Source organism: Sparus aurata, chromosome 7 (assembly GCF_900880675.1).
Source record: "Sparus aurata chromosome 7, fSpaAur1.1, whole genome shotgun sequence".
NCBI classification, from domain to species: domain Eukaryota; kingdom Metazoa; phylum Chordata; class Actinopteri; order Spariformes; family Sparidae; genus Sparus; species Sparus aurata.
This window is the reverse complement of record NC_044193.1, coordinates 34,676,279-34,700,624: the sequence shown is the minus strand read 5'-3', so window position 1 is coordinate 34,700,624 and position 24,346 is coordinate 34,676,279. Positions and strand designations below refer to the sequence as shown.

The 24,346-nt window shown below is 40.0% G+C and overlaps 2 protein-coding genes across 2 annotated transcripts in view; both read left to right on the top strand.

Annotated features, from left to right (window-relative positions):
- The window catches only part of hck (HCK proto-oncogene, Src family tyrosine kinase), a 29,240-nt gene extending 26,799 nt beyond the window's left edge, over positions 1–2,441 (top strand). Inside the window, 1 exon segment of the mRNA XM_030423747.1 lies at positions 176–2,441. Within this exon segment, the coding sequence (XP_030279607.1) occupies positions 176–378 (203 nt within the window). The 3' untranslated portion in view covers positions 379–2,441.
- A 311-nt stretch (positions 2,442–2,752) lies between these two features.
- tm9sf4 (transmembrane 9 superfamily protein member 4) overlaps positions 2,753–24,346 on the top strand; it is a 31,857-nt gene continuing 10,263 nt past the window's right edge. Inside the window, exons 1-11 of the mRNA XM_030422907.1 lie at positions 2,753–2,830; positions 12,406–12,510; positions 13,429–13,528; positions 13,712–13,868; positions 16,240–16,384; positions 16,665–16,788; positions 16,967–17,088; positions 18,477–18,588; positions 20,436–20,506; positions 20,692–20,824; positions 21,196–21,277. Coding sequence (XP_030278767.1) covers positions 2,813–2,830; positions 12,406–12,510; positions 13,429–13,528; positions 13,712–13,868; positions 16,240–16,384; positions 16,665–16,788; positions 16,967–17,088; positions 18,477–18,588; positions 20,436–20,506; positions 20,692–20,824; positions 21,196–21,277 — 1,169 coding nt within the window. The 5' untranslated portion in view covers positions 2,753–2,812. The remainder of the gene's footprint in view (positions 2,831–12,405; positions 12,511–13,428; positions 13,529–13,711; positions 13,869–16,239; positions 16,385–16,664; positions 16,789–16,966; positions 17,089–18,476; positions 18,589–20,435; positions 20,507–20,691; positions 20,825–21,195; positions 21,278–24,346) is intronic.

Below are 24,346 nucleotides of genomic sequence, written 5' to 3'. Positions count from 1 at the left end.
ACAAGGTCTGAGCAGCCTATGAGAGACCAGGCAGAGGGAGGGCTGATGATGTGAATGCATTCTTTGTCTTGCAAACAGCAGAGCCAACGTTTTATTGTCCATTAAATATTTTTTATTCATGTTTAAGAGGTTGTGGCTTGGTAGCCTTTTTATCATCATGTTCTCTTGTTTTTAGGGATGACCAATCCAGAAGTCATCCGCTCCCTGGAGAAAGGCTATCGGATGCAGCGTCTAGACAGCTGTCCAACGGAACTATATGAAATCATGCTAGAGTGCTGGAAGAACAAGCCTGAGGACCGCCCCACCTTTGATTACCTGCAGAGTGTCCTAGAGGATTTCTACACAGCCACAGAGAGCCAATATCAGCAGCAGCCATGAGACTTTTACATTCCATCACTGTACATTCATACTTAAATGCTAGTCCACTTTCGACTGGCAGCAATGCCAGAGTCTGTATCATTTTCTCTCTGTCTCTATTTCTCATTCACACACAAATTATAGTTCAAGGGACTGTACAAAATTAATCGGGGAGTTGAAACATTTCAAAATAATAAAACCCACGCGACTAATTAAGAAAAGCTGTTTTGAAGGCCTGGTTATACTGTAAGCTAACCACAGCTGCATCAGCTGTACACAATATTTATCTTCCCAAAACTATGGCTACCAAAATTGGACAGAAATAACATTCAATTATTCCTTTTTAAAAAGCACATCGTTTGGATCACTCAAATGATTTCATATTTTTGTGCATTATGTCTATAAGAGGCATAATTTATTACTTTTATAGATCCATTTTGTTGATCAAAAAGATGTTTTCTAAAAGATATACACACCTACACATAATGATATGAGAGAATCAAATAAGGTCCTACGCCATATGACTTCATTTTAAGACAGTAGAGCGCTCACTGGTGCTAGAGTGAGAACTAAGAACGCACTGTCTCTCGAAAATCAAATGAATAATTCATAATAAATATGTCATTTGATGCCCTAATTTTTATACAGTTTAGTCTTCAAGTTGACAATGGTAGCAAGCTATGTAGGCTAACTGTAGCTTACATGGCTTTTGCTATTTGCTGTGTAAGTATTCCCAAGTGGGGCTTTTTAGATGTTGTCAAACTGCAAATCACTCTGCAGCGGAGTTGGATTGTGAACTCTCTGCTGCTATCATGACCATGTGGTTGTTGTGGAATTTTTTGCTGGTTTTCAGCTTGATCCACAACTCGTTTTTGATCACTTTTGACCAGTGAAAGTGACGCTGTCCATCATGCTGTGTATTCAGTATAGATTGTGGTGTAGTGGCTTTTTATCCCTTTTGAACTGTGTTTGAATTTAGAATATTATTTGACAGCCCTTCACAAAGCTGACCAGAAATCTTTATTTTTACTTTATAGTGTACTCATTTGGTTTCCTACATATTGCAAGAATTTCGTGCATCTCTGTATTGTGAGATAAAGCCTCTTCAGTCCCTTAAATCATTTCAAAACACATTTTTCGTTCTGAGTTCTACATAACATGTACAGCATGTAGGATGCCATTGTGTACGGTACAAGTAACACAAGCATGACTGTTTAACATTTGACTGGATCACACACAAATATTATTAGATACATAGCCATATCCACAGACAATTGCAGGCCACCTGTAAGCAGTCACATTTAAAAGGCTGGATGTAGTTGTTATGCTCCAGCACAGTTGGATATCACTGTGTTGACAACAGAAAACAGCAAACAAAGGGGTAAGTGTCCACTTCCCTCCTGTTAAATGCAGTGTTTCACATTGTGAAAGCAGAATGGGTTCTGTGGACTTTGCAGTGGCTGATTATGCGCAAGTCCTCTATTTTTTTTAAATTGATAATTTTCCACTATGCTGTGGCTTATTTAAGCATTATTTCCTTATTGTGCCTTTTGCAATTGTTTCTTTTTCAGTCATTTAAATATGCCATATGCTATGTATTTATAGTAAACTGATGTATACAAAAATGTTGTGTCTTTATATGAAGCAATATTATCGAATAATGCTAAGTGATCCTTTGGCCAATCGAAATGTTGGTTCGTATTTGGGAAGTAAATGAAACAGTGGATACAGATTTTCACATCATTTGTCCTTTTTTCTGTGTGAAAAAAATTTAGTGGTTCAAATAATTATTCTCTGAACATCTGTTTAACCTAAATGGGATGATCATCTCCAAAGTAAAAGCATTTTCTATAGTTTTTTTAGAGAAGGATTAATGAATGCTATTTTCTCTGATACTGTTTGAATAATGTGTTTATCGGAAATTGTAATTATTTCAAAGCAGATCTTCTCAGGTGAAGATTTCATCATTTTGTGATTTGGTGTAATCCCTTCACATTGAACTGTGAGCAACAATATCTCAGATACCTTTTCTATGTAATGCTTAGAGTGGTGAAAATGTTCTAATAAACTGTTTTTGAATCAAGTATCTAATCAGAGGTGTATTTATTTAACAGCAAACAATAGTGATACATTATTTTTTACCCATTGAGATGTATTGTTTTTTTAGTTGCCATTACTTTTATTACAGTTAAGGCAACACAATTAATGATTTAAATCAAATCATGTATGATAGTTTAACAATTAATTCACAGTATTTCAAGGGATGATGGGAAAATGCTTTAATAAACTAAAAACTACTCTGTTGTTTAGACTTTATTGGTAGTCACTTCAGTCAACACTGGAGGTCAGAAATCACACATCAACATGTTACCATTAAGGGTGTGTCAAATAAACACACGAGAAGAAAAAAAAGATCACAGTACTTCCGTAACGTCACTTATGACACGTATTCAAAATGGCGGCCGCGGCTATGGTAAGTGGAAAAGCGAACTCTTTTTCTACAAACTACACATCGCTCATAGTTCTGTTCTCAGATTAATTCGGACAGAACGCTATGATTGAGGCAGATGTCTACCTTAGTCGATAAACAACATTTTAACATGAACACGATACGGATTCACTGGTCCTCGCTATTGATTGAATGTCGATGTTAAGGTTTTGCTAACTGATGCTGTAATGTTACTAGCTAACAACTATCGATACCTAGCTTGACTTGCCAGTGAGCGGTGGCATAAAACATATTTTTTCATTTGTTCTGGTTCATTAAATTATGCCGATAGTATATATATAGTAATATACTCGGTTGTTAGACTGTCATTTGTTGTACAGCCAAGAGAATTCCGTGGTCTGAACTTTGACTTAACGCTAATATTAGCCTTTAGCAGCTCTGTCCCGCACCGTCGGTGTGATGTTGTTGTCTGTGTTGTTAGTGCCTAAAGATGTCAAGATGACAGCAGCAGATCAGCTAGACAAGACTAAAATAAAGTGAACAAAAGCTGTCTAGGTTATTCAGCTGCGCTGATGCAGTTTGACAACTTGTTTTAGTCAGCAGCACGCTTGCTAACTTCCTCACTGCCATGACATTTTTCTCATGCATGGACTTACTCGTGTATTTTTCAGTGTTGAAGCATACAATTTTATAATTGGGCTTTCAGACATTGGAATAGGAAATGACAAAGATAATGCCAGATTGAAACATTGGCTTAAAGATAAAATAATAAGCATAAGTATTCTGGCCACCCCACACCAACCCATTCAAGATAGAAATTAGGAGAGGACCCCTAGCAGGAAAAGCCTTGACTCTTAGGATAGGCACGTCTGTGTCAGCTGTCACGACACTGCAGTTTTCTCCCCACCATTCATCTTCCCATAACTGTTTAAACTTTGTCAAGTATGCGTGAGTGCTGTGAGCATAGCAATTTTGATGCAGATCCAGGCAGCTGGTGCTTAGCCAGTGGAACAGGTCGCCCAGGTAGTAATACCCAACCCCTGCAGTCCGCATGTCAAATAGGGTTTGTGCTGGTTTGGGTTTACTAGGCACTTCAGCCCAGCGCAGCAGAGATTTGCATTTCCAATCCATAGGGCTGCCTCCTCGTGTGTCTTTTAATGCTTTCAGACTTTCCAACAACCTGATATAAACCCGTGTCTCTGGCTCAGCTCGTCTGTAATGTAAACTCAATACACACACTCAAAAGCAATAGCAAGGACTTCACGATACGATACGCATCACGATACGTTGGTCATGATAAGGTTCCAGCATGATACATTGTGATATAATTGCAATATTCCACAAACAGAGCTGAAATACAAGTTGCATCGTTAGACATTAATACCACACAAGCCTTCAGCGAGTATTTAGATTTGTTTTAAAGCTCCACTATATAAATTTCGCTGCTCTGTATACAACATAGTTACATTTAAAACAATCAGTTCTATTCCTACTTGGAGCGTTTTCTTTTTTCCAATATTTTAATATTTTTTATAAGTAATTACTAGGTAAAGTTAAATGAATTATAAGAATACAGATAAAGAACTGATAAGGAGAATCGGTTAGAGTAGTAACATCAATAAAATCCTCATTCTATGGCCCCGTCCAGACGACAACACTCTTTCGCGAAAACGCACATGTATTGCATCGTTTTGGCCGACCGTCCATACGGATCCTGAAAACGCACTTTTTTGAAAACGGGTCTCAGGGTGGAGAAATCTGAAAATGCAGCCCTCCTGTTCTCATGTGGACGGCGAATCCGCATACTTTCCGAAACGATGACGCCATCGCCCCACCCCGCGACGTCTGTTGAGCCTTTCTTGCAACTTACTCTCCTTGTAGTTGAGTGTGAGTCTCAGCAGCAGTTCGACTTCATTAACGGTCCACGCGAACGATTCTGGTTTCCTTGCACTCGCCACTTTCATCTTCTTCTTGTTGTGTTCGGTTTCTCCGTTTACTGTCTGTTTGTTTACAGCGCGCAAGCTCTATGTGCATGCTCCGTGTCTTCTTCTCCGTTTTTGGTGAATGTCAAGCACCACCTATAGGCCTGGAATATGAACTACAGCGTTTCGGTCGTTTTCAGTGGATCCGTGTGGACGCAGATATTCTTGAAACGATGCCGAGGAAGACGGAGAAAAAAAAGATCATTTTCGCCCGTCTGGAGGGCCCCTAAGTGCTATATTGTTATTTCAGTTTTAACTGGCTTCATGTTGTTTGTTATGGCTAGGTGAGTCCAGGTTAAGCTGTCTGGGGAGGGAACTCAGGACAGCATTGTAGGTGGGTGATAAGTAGTATCGTAGGCCACCTCTTCTGTTCAAAGATGGTCTTTCCGGTTTGACGTAGATGGATTCTTTTATTACTCTTTCTATCCATATGGCTTCTTAAATCCTAATGATACCCATCTCTTGGAAGGAAGGGCTTGGAAAAGTTGCCACAGATGTGCCATGGGATTTCAAAATAAAGGTTTTTGATTGAAGATGATGAAAATAATCAATATTATCACTTTCCATTAGGACTGAGAAGTATGACCTTACTTTTTTTGGTTGTATTTAAATACATGATATATTTATATTTTGAAATGTCTTCAAAAGCCCTTCATAAATGCTAGTACTCTGAAACAAAATATCATGAGATTCCTTGAACAAATGCCTCGGCAATGGCATGCTGCAACAACATTGTAGGGACGATTATTGTTACTTTCACAAAATACTAACACAATGAGATTTTTTTAAAATAATCATCAATAATGTGGATATTAAGGTTTTGCAATGTCTGCCAAATCTGCATATGAAGATATCTACCACGATATCCTAACCCTGAAACATTGTGATGGACAGCAGTACATTTAAATGTGCACTATTTATAGACTATATTCAAAATGCAATGAAAATACAAAAACACAGCGTGTTTTCTTCATTGAGATGTTTATTACAAGATGAACAACTCTTGTGGCAGTTGAACCAGATCTGTTCAATGGTTACACTTGAAGATAAGATACCTCTTGGCAAGCCTGGGGAACCTTATTCCATTCACTTTCCACCGGTCTGTAGGGGTGCAATCCAGGGGTGGGGGGGCCTCCCTCAGAAAGTTCTGAAGTTCTGCTTCGATGCCAGACTAGCATTAAGTGGTATAGTGCTCCCCAAGGAGTTGTGTCATAGCAGAGACCTGCTGGGACTGAGAGACCACGACTCCAGTGTTTGCGCTCCCCTCGTCCGTGTCAGGCAACACAGGTTCCTCGACTCCCCCAGCCTGTGGGATAGCTGCCCTACCGGTCTCCACTGCCTCTCCCAGTTCAACCAGTTTTGCATAAGCAGCCATTTTCTGTGTTGAGGTAAGAAAGCCCAGGTGATTGTGACGAGGGTCCAGCATTGATGAAATCATGGGGGCGGATGACACAAACTCACCAGACTGAACCTGTAAATAGAATCAATAAGAAAAAAAATGTAAATATATGTAAATAGGCAACACAATGCAGATAAGAGGCAAGTATGCATGTAATTAGGCCTACTCCAGTTGGCTATTTAAAATTGAAATCATTTAAACTAAGATAAAAAAGTTTAGCTTACATTCATTCGCTTGATGACGGAGGACCACACTTCTGCTTTGAATTCGATGAGTCTGGGCCCGTCTTCTTCACTGCGCATGAGGTGGGTATTGATGAGGCCGAAGGTAATGGGATAAGTGTTCAAGATGGAGACATCTTTCTCTGCAGCCATAACCGTGGTGGCCCATTTAAGGAACGGAAATCCAGTTCACTCTGGTGGCACTGTTGGCAGCAACAATATTGGCCGTGTTGTCATGAACGCATGCAATAACTTGGTCTCCAAGTCCCCGTTGCTCTACAGCTTAATTAATTTTCTCAGCAAAGTGATCAGCTGTATGCCTGCCTGGTAGGCTTCCTGTGAGCAGGACCACTGAGTTCATTTGCCAGTCATTACTGATGTAGTGGCAGGTGATGGTGATAGCTGTTAAAGCAGTCCAGCAGCCTGTTGTAAGAGCAACTCTTCAGTTGTGCTCAATTCTTTTAGCAGCTCTTGCTTCCATTCTTCGTAGTGAGTTTCTATCAGTCTGGTGATGGTCCGTCATGAAGGAATGTGATATGCTGGTTCCAATAAGTTTATCAGTTTTCAAAAACTTAACCCTCAACAATACTTAAGGGCAGCATATCCATCTCAATGAACTTGCAGATCCCTTGGTTAATTGTCTCTGCTCGTTGTGCATCGCAGCTCCTCCATGTCCATGCTAACACCGAGCTGATACTAGGTTGAGACTGAGAGAAGGGTGCACCGCCACTAACCAGGATCGGATGCTTGTTGAAGTGGTACATCATTTGTGTCGTGGATGAGTTGTACTTATACACAGCTTTGCAATGTTGGCAGTGAACAAAGTCATTTTTTGAATCGAAATGGTCCCACGCCACACCTCTTCATGATTACTTTTGATATACACAGAGACTCGCAGGTAACTGAGAAGGCCTGTGGCATTTTTTTTCAAATATTGCCCCTTTTGGTAAAATGTTTAATTGCTGCCACATAGCGAAATTCATTGCATTCCTCAAGACTCAGACTACGCAACAGAACCTGCATTAGTTTCATCGATGAAAACTTAACATCATCGACGAAATTCTTAATGATCAATTAATCGATTGTCAATGAATCATGCCCATCCCTAGTCAATATCATCCTTCTTGTAGCCGAAATAATTCCAAATAACTGACGTTGCTTTTGTTTTTTGGCACCAAATTTTCGTTTTCAGCGATTTTCTCTCATTCCTTGCTCATTTTTCAATGTTGTTACCAGCGACTCACTCCATGTGCAGGGGCGTGGTCTGCTTCAGCACACTGAATAAGAACTAACTTGATTGGTGAATCGCTGTGCATGCAGAGTTTGCTTGAGTGTGTGTAAGGTATGCCTGAAATTAGATGAGTTCATTTGCCTCCTACATGGCAGGCCCCGCGATGTGACTATTGCACATTTATTTTATTTTCAACTTTTTTGTAGCTTTTTTGCATTTCACCATGAGGTCCGGACAGTTATCCGGTATGACATTTTCTGACCATTGTGTCTAATAACTCTTAAACTTTGTAAAACCCTAAATACATGTTCCTATCATTAGATAAACAGAGATTAATAGATTATATTAATGTGTCTTTTATCAACATTTTTTGTATTTTTACTCCTTAAATGTGCTTTGGACATCAAAATTGCACATCACGTCATTGGGCCCTATACAAGTAGTTATGTCTCGTTGTATTAGTTTGTCCTCCTGTTATTGACATAATGCGCAAATATAGATACTCAAATAATTCGAACCTATGTGGTTTTTTTAAGAGCAAATATTCGAATGTTATTTTGGAGCAGTTTTGACTAAGGATGTCCCGATCCGATCCCGGGATCGGGGCCGATCAGGGCATTTTTCCACTGATCGGAATCGGCAATTTTGAACATGGACCCAAGCCCGATTTTTTTTATTTATTTATTTTTTTACGTCAGAGCACAATTTGTGGCAGAATGCAGACGTGCGTGTAGCATTACTCTGGCAAATCTGTGGATAAAATGTCTGCAGTGTGGAAATAACTTAAATTAGAAAGTGAACGCAGTCCAACGGCGACATGTAACATCTGCAATACGGCCGTTTCGCGGAGCTGCATTTAATGCTACTCAGTTGATACGGCATATAAAACAAACACTCAAAGAATACAACGCAGTGTTTCCTCTACATTCATTTAGGAGTGGCAGCCCGAGAGAGATGAGAGTAGAGGAAAAAAACCTAAAGGGAAGCACAGGCTATCAGGCTGGGACCCTAAATTAAATTAAATTCAAATTAAATTAAAAAATATATATATTTTAGCCATTTATACCAGCCATTCAATGAAAAGGAGGATTATGCTGGGCATAAAAGTAAAATCTGCAGTCAAGTGTCATTTGTTTACGTCGCCACGGCTCCCCGGAGAGCCCGCCCCCGCTGCTGAAAAAAATCCTAGAGGAAACACTGCAACGTGTTCACTCGAGAGTATAGGCAAGGACACCAAAGCAGCAAACAGTCGCGGATACTTTCAAAAGTTAAGAGAAATATCCTCAGCGACATGTCCACAAATACTACAGAGAGGGTCATCAAATTAATCGCTCTCGATAACCAGCTCATCTCCGTGGTAGAAGATCAGGGTTTTCTTCGTCACCTAGAGTTTTTGAATCCTCGGTATGCCCTACCATCTCAGCATTACATTTACTCCACTTTCGAGTTACAACGTGCCGGTATGCGCACTAGTTTACTGGGTCTCATACAGAAGAGCATGTAAAACAGGCAATTGAGGAGATGCTGAACGCGTGTGAAATAGACAAGCAACATGTCCACGTCATTTTGTGTGACAACGTAAAGAATATGTAAAAAGCAGTGGATGATATCGAGGTACCAAGCGTGAGCTGCGTCTCACACACTTCAGCTGGCTGTACACGAGGGTCTGCTGTCACAGTGCAGCGTCACAGATTTACCTGCTAACACAAGGAAGGTGGAGGCCAATGTTGTAATAGCATATGCAGAATAAGAAAGAGTCGTATGAAAGTATGACTTTGTTTCAAGAAAATAAAAAAAAAACAGCTTGGATGCAGGTACTTTTTTTCTTAATGCAGCTGTATTATCTGGGAAAATATTAGTTAAGGCTCAGTATCGGATCGGGACTCGGTATCGGCAGATACTAAATATTAAAGGACTCGGATCGGGATCGGGGTAAAAAAAACCTGATCAGGACATCCCTAGTTATGACAGCCCTATTTGGTGGGGAGTCTTTTAAATTCACGATGTTACGATGGTCAGGGATTAGTAGTTGATGAGTAGATGATGGTGTCGTTCAGCTGTTTTTTTTTTTTCTCCATATCTGTTATCTGGTCAGCCAGGTGTTTTTACGCCTCCGTTACACAGGCTTGTGTTGAGATGTAAACTCGACCAGAACAAATTAGGAGAACTCGAGAATAAAAAGGTTTACAATTTATGAAAAGAGTCTCTAAGTGAAGGCCGCACGACTACTTCAACACTATGATATGGAGCGGGTGCGGCCTCCCCTGGTCTTCCTAGAGAGCTCCATGATGCGGTCAGCAGAAAAGCTGGAATCCTGATAGCTGTAGGGAGCTGTCCAGGATGTGTTCAATGAGCCAGGTTTTAGGAGAGTGTATCTGTGAAAGTCCAAGTTATCTGAGTTGAGGAGCAGCAGTCCATCTTATTTGCCAGGGAGCGGACTTTCCCCAGGTATATTGACATGAGCGCAGTACGTAATCCCCCGCTGCTTCAGCTTAACAAGTGCTCCTGCTCATTTCCCGTCCAGTGAATCTCATAGAGAGCTGATGCACCTTCAACAAGAATCTCTGTAATTCTTTCTGGGTCAATGAAAATGGGTGAAAAATTCCAACAGAGGACTGTCAGATGTTTAAAAGGTCCTCTCTAGTGAATGTGATCAGAGAGGGGTCGCAGGAAACTGAACAAATGAAAAAAATCAACAAAAGTACTAGAGAGCAAGGTAATGAGGCAGCCATCTGTGGCCCCATCTTGCAAGATTGGGATCTTGAGCTGCAGCTAATAGACGCTTCACAGACATGGAGAAAAAACCCACTCTGCTAAAATGTCAGTAACCACAATTTGCACAATCAGTCAGAAAGTGAAGATCAGTTGAAAATAAAACATTTTTTCAAAGTAATTGTAAGAAGTCTAGTGGCATTATTAAGTACTCATATACTTATTTGGTATCGGCAAGTACCCAAATTGAAGTACTTGTATGTGGTCAAAAAGAAAGTGGTATTGGTTCACCCCACCCAAGAGAAACAACATGTTTGTTGGTGAGGTTTAAATAGTGTCCAAAATTAAGTTTTTGAGTCACCAGCCAAGGGACTGCAGGGCTCCAGGGTGCGACTGCTTTGGAAGATAATGTGCCCAAATTATTTTTGTAATAAAACATAGGCTATTAAATACCGCTAATATTTCTCCAAAACTGCACCAGGTTACAGGACCCTCTCTCACTCTTACTCAAAATCTTAAAATATAGTGCTCTGTTACTGGACAGAGCATATCTTACTATCCAACAGTTATTTTATTCAGTGGTCTGTTAGTGAAATGGTCTAAATGAATTTAAGCTCCCCCTGATAAGTGTCTGTGCTGTGTATGTTGATTGTTGATTGTCCGCCCTCAGCTGGAGAATAAAGTTACATTGCGACATTGCTCCCATGCGTTGAATTGAAGGCAGACATTGGGCTAACATTACTTATGTAGAAGGTATGTTGGAGGGAGGCAGAGATTTGCAAGTGATACTGGGAAGTACAAACTGGACGAGACCCCTGATGAGTGTGACTTCTGCCCCACAATGATTACTAATCATGTTGGTGTGCAGCAGAGTCAATAAATGCCAATAAATCTTAGCGGCCATTTGAAAACAATATTATTGTATATTACAACAAACGTGTAAGGCACTGCAGATGGATAGAAGGTTTGTTTTTGTAATGCGTATGTATTGCAAATATTAAGCTTTTCATCTGTAGACTTCTGTAGTCTGATTATTGGAAGGACTTTCTGATTAAAAGGCAAATTTAAAGGGATAGTTCGTGTTTTTTGAAGTGGGGTCATACTGGGCCTCGCGCTGTATTCCGACGCTCGCAGATCAGCTGTTGCCCAGTTACGCTAGTGCGTAGGGATACGGGGGTTCTGCGGTTGAGAAAATGAAAGCGCGGTCAAAAGAAAGCGCGGTCTGACGGTGATGTAAAGCGGTATGAATTTTACCTATACAACGTACACTTGAACTGATGTAAAATGTTTTAGGTGAGTCTTGTTTTAGGTGGTTAATTTAGCTTTTTCGCTGGATCCCGTTCACTGCAGTACAAAGCTGAGCGTCTGGGCTGGAGCAGCTCTCTACTTCTCCAAACTGAGGCTGCGCTGATCGCTGATTATGGTAGGGAACAGATTGACTATAGATATGTTCTTTATATGACCCCACTTCAAAAAACCCGAACTATCCCTTTAAATGATGAAAAAGTAGCCAGGTGCAGTAATATAGATCAGGATGCCATACACTGAGATGCATCGAGACTTGTTTTTGCATTTGAATTGTGGACAGCTGAATCGTAATCGAATCGTGAGGCTAGTGAATCTGACACTGATCCAGCTAGCTGTGGTCATGGCTGGTCATGCCTAAAACCAGCCTTTTCAGGTCTCTGGCTGGTCGATTTGTGTATCTTTATTTCCTACTGCTGCTGGGTGTTTGGAAGTAGGGGTCAAATACCACCCTCATTCTATGCCCCTGACCCACATTCATTTTGATGTCATGAAACATTGCAGGTCTATAGTTAAAATCTAAATTAAGTTCGAAGAAGGATTTGGTCTGACCTATCAGTACTCAATTATCTTGTATCATGCAGTAAGGACTACTGAATATGTATAATTTAGATGGGAATGTCAACATGTTGACAGGCTTCATGGCTGGATCCCGTCACAAGACGCTCCGTAGTTATTTCTCAAATTTCATTATATACACTTCATGTAGTGTTTGTGAGATAAAGTATTTGTTGATGTTTGTGTTGCAGGGGACGTGGTGGGCCTTGCTGCTGTTACTGCCTCTGGTCCGGCCCTTCTATGTTCCTGGAGTTGCTCCCCGGGACTTCCATGATGGTGACATAGTAGATATTAAGGTATAATAAGGTTTTTCAATAGTTAGCCCCATTGCCTTACACCATTAATGTCCTGGACTAGAATTCACAAACATTCCGAGTATTTTCTTAGAAAGCTTCTAACTTAGCCTATAGAAAAGTCCTGCAAGGAGTCCTAGTGTGAGAGTGATAACCTAAAGGGAACTTCTGAGAGAAACTCTGAACAAGGAAGAGACAGTAACTCTTATCTGAGTGAGGACCTGAGGTTGACCCTGTTGCGATGACACATAGTGTAGAAAGCTTTGACTGATCAAAACAAGAAATACAAATGCATTTGAGTAAAGTACAAAAGTACTTACTGAAGAAGTTACTTGAGTAGTGATAAACTTGAAGAATAGAAAAGAGGGGGTCCAGCAGTTTGAGACCCCAGCTTTACAAGGGTCGAGTCTTAATTTTAAGGGAAAATTCATAGAAAATGTCATAATTTGAATTTTCTTGGAATTCCATCACTTGGAGCAGCTCTTACTACATGAATGCTTTATGAATATGGCACCTGGGGCCATTACTATATCTCCAGTAGGTTGTTCAGCATGATAATTCTACTTAATTTGCCGCCTTATTTTTTGCATCTGATCACAAACTACTTTAATCTGCTCACCTTGTGTTACCCTTCAGGTCTATTTCACATCTGGTGTCTTTATTGCTTGCACACCAGCCTTCCCCTCCCCATGTCTCTCTATTTCTCTGTGTCTGCTCTGCTCTGTTGTTAATGACGGAGCCTATTGAAACAATCAAATCTCCATCATATTTCAGAGTATCTTAGTACTTGGTATGTCTCGTCCCCCTTTTGCTTTAATGATAGCATGCACTTAAGGTGGCATGGATCCCCAAAGTTGTATATATGTTTTGCATATCACAAGATCTGTAGCTCAGTCAGTTAGTAGATCATTTGTTTTTCAGGCAGTGAAGCTGACCAGCTCCCGTACACAGCTTCCCTATGAATACTACTCCCTGCCTTTCTGTAAGCCAGAATCTGTTTTCTACAAGGGAGAGAACCTAGGTAAGCTGCGGACATGTTTGAAATGTATTCTGGAAAATTCTCTGAATTTTTCACTTAATTTTACTTCATCCTTTTCAGGAAAAGCAATATTAACCTACATGCTATTTACAGAGAATGTACATTTTATTTTTCTGTGATTTCTTTTTTATGTATATTCAGATTTTTAATGATTATTTTTCTTAGGTGAAGTGTTACGTGGGGACCGTATTGTGAATACCCGCTACAATGTTGAGATGAACAAGAACAAGAAATGTGAGATGGTTTGCAACAAGAAAAAACTCAGCATAGAAGAAAGCAAGCTGTTTGCTGAGCGAATCCAGGAGGAGTATTACGTTCACCTGTGAGCATTCCTACGTTGCTGTTAATACCAGAAGAAACTGTTAAATATGATTACTATGCTTTGTTTAATTCAGACCTAGGGTGAATAGGGGTGCTGAAGCAATGGATAGTATGTGAAAAAAAATGTGCTCTTTCAACATTAAAGCATGTACACATTTTCATAGACACATCCAAAGTAAAAGTATCAACCGCAAAATGAGAATATTATAGGACCTTTAAGCAATACATTTTGTTCAATAACTCCAGACAAAGTATAATACTTTACTGTTATATTTATTATCATAGAAGTAGCAGTACAAGGAGGAATACTTGTGGTAAAATAGAAGTGTTCTTAAAAAAGCAGAATGGCTAGAAAGCTGCACATTTTGATTGCTGAATGGTTTCTCTAGCTGAACGTATGCTGAAGCAGTAGCAGAATGAAAGTTGAATGCAGAACAGCTGAAAAGCTGTAGGCTCAATGGGCTTAGGAGAGGAGAAGGAAGAAGAGAGAGGCAAGATGAAGTTGACTTAAGTCAAAGTGTGTGTGTGTGTCCGTGTGTGTATGTGTGTGTGTTGTGTGAGATGGATAGAGGGAGAGGGAAAGAGAAAGAAAGAGAAGGACAGATGAAGAAACATTTGAAATGTAATTTGTAACAGATCAAAGTTTGACTTTAACAGTTGAACTCACTAGAAAGATTTTAACATCAGTCCACCAATGAGAACAGAGGAACAACTTGATTGGAGGATCAGTTTAAAGGAGAACTTCGGTCGATTTAAACATGCAGCTTCATTGCTCAAGCTACCCTTGAATTGCCAGTACCGTGAACGGAGATTTAGCATTGACAGCTAACAACATGGGGGCGGAACTTTACACTGTGTTTTAAGCATCTTAACATGCTCCACATCTCACACCAAAAGTTATGCAACATCAGCAGACACCTTAGCACACAGCACTGTAGCGTGTATGACTGAAACTGAATAAAAAAGTAGTTAAAACAGTGTGTTTGTGCAAGGAGCTACTTACCTGTTTGTTGACATCCGTGTGTTCCGGTAGCTAGACCAAACTAGTATATCCACCGAGTGTGCACTTAACAGACTTAACAGGCTATTGTAAGGCTCATGGCTCATGACAGGCTGTAACATGGACATGTACATTATGAACATAAACACGAAAATGCTGGAATACGAAAAAGCTGCATGTTTAAATCGACCGAAGTTCTCCTTTAAGGCTGGACATTTGCTGTGTCGTAGAGAGAGAAATGTTGAGAAAATCAAAAAAGTTCCACTTAAAGACAACAGATAAACCCATGCTTGTGTTTGTACTTCTACTGCTATTGTGATATTTTAGATAGATATAGATTTTAAGTGAGAGGACAAGTAGACGATTCCCATTCATGTCTTTTTTAATTTCTGTAGAGTGAAAAAGTAGGGAGCTAGAAACAAATCTGGTACCTCCAAATCTCCTCCAGAAATTTAGGCAAAAAATTTACATTGTGGCTTATGGCTGGAGTGCTTGTCACTCTAGTGCTTCTACAGACAAAAGTGCAAGTCCTCCATCTGAAATAACACCGTCAGCTGAAAGTCAACTAGATTTCCTATATTTTTAACCAGGAACGGTTTGATAGTTGAACAGTTTCTGTAGTTCAAAATTTGTAGGAGGGTACAGCTTTTGAAAAACGTACAGAAGAAAGAATAATGATTTTAGAAAGATATATGAAAAAACAGAAGACCAATAGTGTGAATGCTGCTTCATAAAAGAACCTTGGCAAGTGTATGTGCAATTGAACCCTCAGCAATGCAGCCTCCTTGCATTTAAACAAAATAGAGTAAAGTACACATGAGGTAACGGGACACCATTTCACATTTTATTGAATGGCATTTATATCCCTGGAAATGTAACTCAATCCTCCAGTCACAGCTGTTTCTGGTATCAACTGGGGGTAAGAATGCTATAAGATGACAACTGTTAACGTTGCCTGATACCTCATCTGTTGTTTTCCCTCCTCTATTTAGTTAATAATGCAAGGAGGCCACTAACCTCCAATGTTGACCAGAGCGCAGCATTAGGGTCCATTGATTTGCCACAACTTTACAAGTTGGGATTCTGACTTCTAGTGGCGTTTCAGTTGTACTTTTTCTAGTAGTAGATCAGATTTATTTCTGCTTTGAGTATTCTGGAACAATAAGTAAATGATAATATAAATAAGTCTAAATTGATTTGTAAAAAAAAAGGCTCAAAGCAGTCCTTCATTCATATATTGTAGCATAATGTAGTTGTAGATTTTATTTTTTTCAGTCATATCTCTTCATTAACGTTGTTCTTTAGCAGTTTGATATGTGTCTGTTCAATATGCAAACTGCAACTAACTGAACACCTTCCCTTGCCTTTTTAGTATTGCAGACAACCTGCCAGTTGCGACCAGGTTAGAGTTTTACCCTAACAGAGAGGCTGGAGGGGATGAGGAGCCGAAGAAAGACATGGTGAAAGATATCCAGTTTGAACATGGCTACAGACTGGGCTTTGTCGACAGTAACAAGGTGATCTTTATGTTGCCAGGTCACTGTCACTCAAATCTGATCAAACTACACAAGTGATGTAATGGATCATACTTGATACATAATCTTTGGGGATCACCACCCACAGTGTATGAATCTTGGATTAAATTCAAAATGTAATCATTGTGGTGTGAAATAATGTTTTACTGCTCTGTTACTTTTAAACAGTATGATTACCTAAATGTTGATGAGAGTTACAGTGATAGCTGTTCAATCTGCTTGTATTTTCAGTATCTTACTTCTTGTCTTTTCCCCTGAACAGTTTTATCTGCACAACCACCTGTCCTTCATTCTGTACTTCCACAAAGAAAAGCTGGAGCAGGGGGAAGTTCACAATTACAGGGTGGTGAGATTTGAGGTCATACCCCAAAGTGTAAAAGTAGATGGTAGGTGTCAACACAATCTTTCTGAATTGCTTAAGGTAGCATAATGTGTCTGATTTATGGTGATTAAAAGTATTCGAACAGAACTAAGACATTCATATGTTGCCTCCAAAGTAACCAGTTATGTAAACATTGTTTTTCCTAATTTCTTATAATACTCTTTGTAATTATTTATTTTTAGATCTGAAGGCTATGGAAAATGAGAGGACTTGCACATTGCCTGAGGCAAGTGGTTCTGCTCCCCAGGAGATTGACCCAGCCAAGGAGAATGAGGTCCTCTTCACCTACTCTGTCCACTGGGAGGTCAGTGACTGCTGCATGGGCTCTCAGTGACTTGAAACATCTTGTAATATGGAGTCAAACCACTGTGTAACTGAACAAATTGTAACCTAAAACCTAAAAAAAAGTTGCTGTATTTAACCAAGGATTAGTTTGAATTCAAAATGATTCTGGTAAATTAGTTGTTATCCATGTTATAATCTTGGGACAAACTCTGTCTCTCTGCGGCCCAACCTAGCATCATCAAAGCACCAAGAAAAAGAAGTATAACTAAGTATAGCTGAACTGTACATGTCAGAAAGAGAATGAAAATTAATCCACAGCAGGAGAGATTAACCTGACTGTGTTGTGAAAAATAAGGAGGAAGGGGTTACCTTTATGTTCTGTGGTGTCTGCCAGAGGCAACCCCACTTTGTCTGACAAGAAGTGTCAGTAAGCTACTAACAACTAACAGCTGTGTATATAGCTTAATAAATAATAGGATAATATTAGCTAAATTAAAAGAACTTCTTAGCACATACGATACGATACGCTATACTTTATTGTCCCGTTCAGGGAAATTTGTCTTGGACTCAACAGCTGCGCCATAAATACCTTGACAGCCACAATGACAACAAAAGATAGATCATCAGCCATACCATCACTGACAAATACATAACAGTATTGCACATATCCCATAACATAACACATACATACACTATACATAAGTAATACATGCTAAAAGATCACCATAATAAATAATCAAAACACTCTAAAAATTATGGCACAAATATCGGCCTCAAGCAGCATTATTTAGGAATTCAGGAATTTAGGAAGCACAGAAGGATAGTACAGTACAGCCAAGGATTTTGACGAGTCCCATCGATTTAAGAGTTTTCACATTACAATTAAGTCAGAATTCCGTGACATAAACTGGGAAAGTTCTGAATTGTGGGTACGGAATGACCCAAAACTATGTTATTGTTATTTTCTATCAGGAAAACTGACTGTCATACCTGTGCAAATGCAAGCTAAAAATGTTGTCCAAAGGAAAAGTGCCTCAGTAAGTTAATGTTGGTTCCTGGTTTTCCCCCCATAGTTTAACTTGTATTTGAATCCTGGAGTAAATGCAGCATGGAATCATCATAGTGTGAAATAAAGTTTCACCACCCTGTTACTTTCAAACAGTATAATTATCTAAATTTTAATGAGAGTTGCAGTGAAACAGATGACAGATGCGTGCTGACAACTGCTGAATATGCTTGTATTTTCCTTTGGTTAATTCTTGCCTTTTTTCCCTAACAGTTTTACAAGGTTACATGATAAAATTCAGGCATTTAACTTCGCAGTTTTATTTCTGTAGGATATGAGGTTAAACAAAGCTAAATCAGTGTTGAGGAAGGCCTGCTGAGCATCTTGTCTCCTCTGTGCAGGAGAGTGAGGTGAAGTGGGCGTCTCGATGGGACACATACCTGACCATGAGTGATGTCCAGATTCACTGGTTCTCCATTGTCAACTCTGTAGTGGTCGTCTTTTTCCTGTCTGGTACGTCTAATTGTTGACATATCAAGTTCAGCTCAGCTGTCATCTCTTACATGTGTCCATATCAACCCAGTAATGTGCTGTATGTTAAGCCCATGACAGAAATCACATGGAGCAAATGCATATGTTATGTATAAAATGAGCACTATGTAAAATTGTAATATAGCAGGGTTAGAGACTAACTTTGTCCCGTCGTCCCGGGGAGGAAATTAAATGTGTTTGGGATGAAAAGAGTTACTCAGACTTTCCACAGTAAACACACTAAGCTCTCAAGCTGTTGCTTCCCTTACCCAGGCCTGCTACTGCTCCTCTCAGGGTCACTTCTCCTCCAGAGCTAGTCCTTGCTGGGCATCCGCTCTCCCTAGCCCAGAGACATAGCCGTGACAGCCAGAGAGGTTGGTGTGTTTACTGGGGAAAATACAATTCACATCCACTGTATCAGCAATGCTGCTGGCTGTTACGAACAAATTGAAATAAAAACACAGAGACAATGAGAACATAAAGACTCTAAGCTTGGCTCATACCTCTTTCACACTGCCGTTTGCATGCGGGGATCCTGCGCCAATTCTCCGCACCCTCCTCTGTGTGAAAGTTTCAGATGCTGAGAAGGTGAAAATTTCTCTCCGGCGCTGATCCGCCTCTGGAGGTAGTATCAGGGCCGCATTATTGGTGAGCCGTTCCAGTGTGAACGGATAATCCGGAGGCGCGGAGCGAGGGCGTGTCGGTCTGACAGTCTGATAACTACACAGGTCCTTCACTCAACTAAATACAGAGAAATGCCCCACACAGCAACGTTACAGGACCGAACAAAAGTAACGTATTAACCGTATCTGTCTTTGGCAACTTATATGAAGAAAACAAATACCACAGCTGTACATGGAGAAGCGTCTCTCCTCCTGTCCGTCCTCCTGTCTGTCCTCCCGACTCTCCCTCACATTTCTGCTCAAAAAACAGCGTCTGTCACCGGCAAAAAACTTTAACTCACAGAGTGTTAGTGATGAAAATAAATCACCGCGACCGCCAGCCCTCCTGACCGAGACTTCAGGGAACTTTCCCCCAGAAAACAGCCTCCGTCCCCGCGAGTGACAGAGTCAGACAGCGACCTGTTTACTGATGGTGATTATGTATAATTATGTAATTTAGGCGAAAAAATGAACTCCGTCACTTTCCAGGATGTTTGGTGGGTCAGGATCTCAATCACTACACATTATAACAGCATCCATATGATTATAAACTGTCCGCGGGTTTGTATTAACGGGAACACCTGGGGAACACCTGGGGAAACACCGACGTCATCAACATGATGTGTACCGTCACGCCTCTTTAGGAGCCGCAGCGCCGGCTTTCTGTGTGAATTACACACGTGAAGGCGGAGAGGCTTCGCTCTTTGAGAATCACCATCGGCGGAGATTTGGCGAACCACCGCTCCGGAGAAAATGCGGAGAGGCTGTGTAAAAAGGGCTACTGTTAGCTCATATGCCGCTTTTCCACCGGCACTTTTACCTGCACTAAGTCAAACCGTGCTGTGCCGATTTGCTTTTCCATCACCAGTTTCATTATGCTGAGTGGAACCAAGCTCATCAGAAGGGCCAAGTCCCGAAAGTCCAGAGAAACATGCTATTGCTTATTAACTAAAAGCTATAGATGATAATAACAAAGTAAAGAAAAAGCACTTTAATTTACTTTACTTTCACATTAAGACATTTGAAAAAGAATTATGGGACAGTGGGGAGGGGGGAAAGCTAGTCTGGAGCTCTGCAACATTTTTGCCTTTTGCTTTCTTCACACTTTTCTGGACTTTTTTAAAGACTTGTGAATGTGGTTCAAATCTGTATATTTTTCTCTCTCAGGTATTTTGAGTATGATCATTATCAGGACCTTGAGGAAGGACATTGCTAATTACAACAGAGAGGATGACATAGTAAGAAAATACACACTGGACAAAACACCTGACAGTTTGCTTACTTCTAGCAAGTCTTGATAGACTGTATAAAGCAATTTGACTTGATTTCAAAGTAAACTTCATTAAGTGTTACTGAAATTAGCATTGGGTTCATGTTTATTTTATTCCAAAAACTTCACAAAATGTTTCTACTACCTTATCAGGAGGATACCATGGAGGAGTCAGGATGGAAGAATGTCCATGGTGATGTCTTCAGGCCGCCTCAGTATCCCATGATCCTCAGCTCTCTGCTGGGCTCAGGGATCCAGCTGTTTTGCATGGTCCTTATTGTCATCTGTGAGTTTATTTTTAGCTTTTTTAGTTTTTTCAAACATCAGTTATTTTTATCCGAAACTGTGCCAAAGTAATGTTCTGATGGTGACAGGACTCTCAATCACATTATCTCTCAAATATAAAGCAGCAGAGATGAGCCTGTGTAAAAACAAATGTGAAAGTATCTGCAGCATGTGACATGAACAACAGCTAGATGTGCTTTTGAAGGAGTATAAGGCTGTAAACAGTAACATGATGGCATTAATGTTTGTTTTTGATGGCAAAATCAAGGTTATAGTTTTTTGTTAATCTCTTTTGGCCATATGTAAGCTGGACTCTTAACATGATGATGATGGTGTGTGTGTGTGTGTGTGTGTGTGTGTGTGTGTGTGTAGTTGTTGCCATGTTGGGTATGTTGTCTCCATCCAGTAGAGGAGCCTTGATGACCACTGCTTGCTTCCTCTTCATGTTCATGGGGTAAGAGCAATAATCATCTCTTTGATATCCTCTTTGAAGGGGAATTCTGGTATTTATAATCTGTGCCCCATATTTAGATGTTTTGGGGTGTAAACATTTTTTACTTGAAGCACATTCTGTCAAAATGTACATGTTGTGCAATATGGCGCCCCCCACATTTTCTGATTGCGACACCACTGTTATCAGTACAAATCCCAGGTCTGTAACAATTTTCATACCCAGTGGCGACAAATGTTGTCATAACAATGTCATGTCTTGAAAACTTGTATGTTGAAGTAAACATGTAACACTATGATCCTACCCTATCACTGAAGTTACAAAGTGCAGAAACAAATGATTGGGGGGTGGAGTGGCTGTGATAGAGACACCATTCATCCTATCACAAGGCACTGTACCATAAAAAGCTGTTATTTTAAGGTAAAAAAGATACATAATGTTGCTTTTACCAAAGGTTTTACAATTGGTCAAGTAGAACACCTCAGATAGCAGCAGCAGCATGGCTGCAATGGCTGCAACATAATCCTTTGGATCAACTCTGACTGTCAACTAAAAGTGCTTGTTTTTGTCACCGACAGGCTGATGTCAATTAAAGTGTCTGATGCATCATGGAAATGGTTCCCTACAGAGATTAGCCTTTTTGTTAAATAAGATCCTTTTTGTAATCAGAAAAACAAGTCTATATCCCAGAGATGTGTCACCCTGAAATCTCACAAGGTGAGTTAGTCAGTAGTCAGCAGTGATGGGAATAACGGTGTTACTAACAGCGTTATTTTTTTCAGTAATGGGTAATCTAACTAATTACTATTTCCATTGTTATAATGCCGTTACCGACTATTAAATGTGGCGCGTTATAAACTGAAGCTACTCATTGAAGCTGTTGTCATCTGACTTGGCTCTCAGTCACAGGAACTGTAAAGCTGTTTTTTTTTTCCTTTGGTGAGGGAGGAGGGAGGGGAGACTGCCACATAAGTGATGATGATAATAGGCTAAGGTAGAGTAAGAGTTTGTAAGCCAATCAGAGGCAGTGTTCAGTTTACACACAAACCACACATGCACACAGCAGCCTCACACACACAAACTAGCAGAGGTGAGCTGCAGCAATGGCGAGTCCGGAGGGAAAGTTGGCGTTTTCAAAGTGGAAGTACAGACCCTACTTCAATCTCCTTGAGGTAAAAGGCAAGAACGTACATGTGAAGTGTCCATTATGTCCCAGAGTGAAGTGTTTGTCCACATCCGCTGAAAGCAACTCTGATCTAATGAAGCATCTCTCAACGGCACACGCTTCTACAACACTAGTGGCCAAAAACACTGTTGTTGACAGTGTTGATGAGGCCAGGTGTGGCTAATGTGAACTCCACTAACAAAGAAGGACACGGAGCTGTCCAAGCAGCTACAGCTGGAATTTTCTGCTCCAGCTTCACAAAAACTTGTGACACAGTGTGAACTGAAGGTTTTGTGTCGGTACCTGTCTATGCAGTTCTACTCTATGCAACTGGCTTGTGAAACCCGCTTTGAAAAAAATCCAAATTCTTAGACATATTTAAACTAAGGCTGTCAAACAATAATTTCTTTTTAATCGCGATTAGTCGCATTTTGTCCATAGTTAACTCGCGATTAATCGCAATTTTTTTAGCACATTTTTTTCTGTTCTAAATGTACCTTAATGCATTTTTTTCATGTTCTTAATACTTTTAACAACATAAGAAAGGATTAGGGTTAGGCAAATATTGCTGCTTTATGAAAATGTTTATTCAACACTTCAAATCATGCAGGAAAATAAAAGGCTCAAAAAATATCCCGTGCAGATAACTTTTGTCCTATCGACCGAACCAGCTGGCAGTGAAAGTGAATTTGCCGTTCATAAGTCCTTTCTCCATTTCTTTTCGCTTTCGCTTTTCAGTCCACCGTGTTTTTCCCGAACCGCCAACCTTGCTTCTTCTTCTTCTGATTTCCTTTCTTATTCTTCTGCCACCCTCTGGATCAAGACTACAGGTGCCATCGACGGCCGTAAATCATACAATGCACGTTTCTTTTTTTTTTAATACTGAGCGTTAATCGCGCGTTAAAAAAATTATCGGCGTTAAGAGGATGTTGTGTTAACGCGTTAACGCAGCCCTAATTTAAATTTTAAAAAAAAGAAAAAGTAAAGCAATAGTTTTCCTCTTTTATAGTGGAGTAATTCAGTTACTAACTCAGTTACTTTTTGGGAGAGGTAACTAGAAACTATAGCTAATTAATTTTTAAAAGTAATGTGCCCAACACTGGTATTCAGCCATGACTTTGGAAATAGATTCATGCTGGCAGTACTGTGAGTAAATTTCAAACCTATCTCTCCAAGTCTGACTCACCTCTGCACAGTTGTCATTTTGCAACAACTCACATCTCACGGGATTTCAAAATGAGATTTCTACTTGAACAAGACTTGTTTTACTGGTTACAAAAATGGATCTTATTGTTTAACATAAAGTTCTATTTTTTCCGTAATGTCACTCGTCAATCAATATGATAAAAACAAGCACTTTTAACGGACTTTGATTGTCAAATTGCCCCAAAATATCTTCTGTAGCATGATGGAAGTGTACAGGCATTACCCTCTTTTAATTTACATGGTTTCCTGATGGCAAAAAATAACTATTGTGAGGGTTTCTACCACATTTTGCTGTTATTTTTGGTCGTCCTAGCTTCTGCTTCTTCATACATACAGACGCATGCATGCACAGAGTGAACATAAGCAGCGCAGAGAGGACATTTAGGAGATGGTAAGATGGAGTGAAAGTAACATTTTACGCAAGTAAAAACTAGAAAAGCCATATTTCCACCTGCTTTGTCCGCTGTTGTTTCAAGTGAATCACAGCGGCAGATATTATTGAGTGTATGCTGTTGTACACTTTTCTGTTGATGCCAGCAAGACAAACTGTATTTGACGTCTGTCTCTTATTGATCTCAGGATATTTAATTTCCTTCATTATAGAGTTATATAATATTTTACTGACTTTTAATTTTTCTCACCTCGGGTAACCTTCCCTTTTTTAACCATACATTTGTTTTCAGTCCTCATTCTTCATTCCA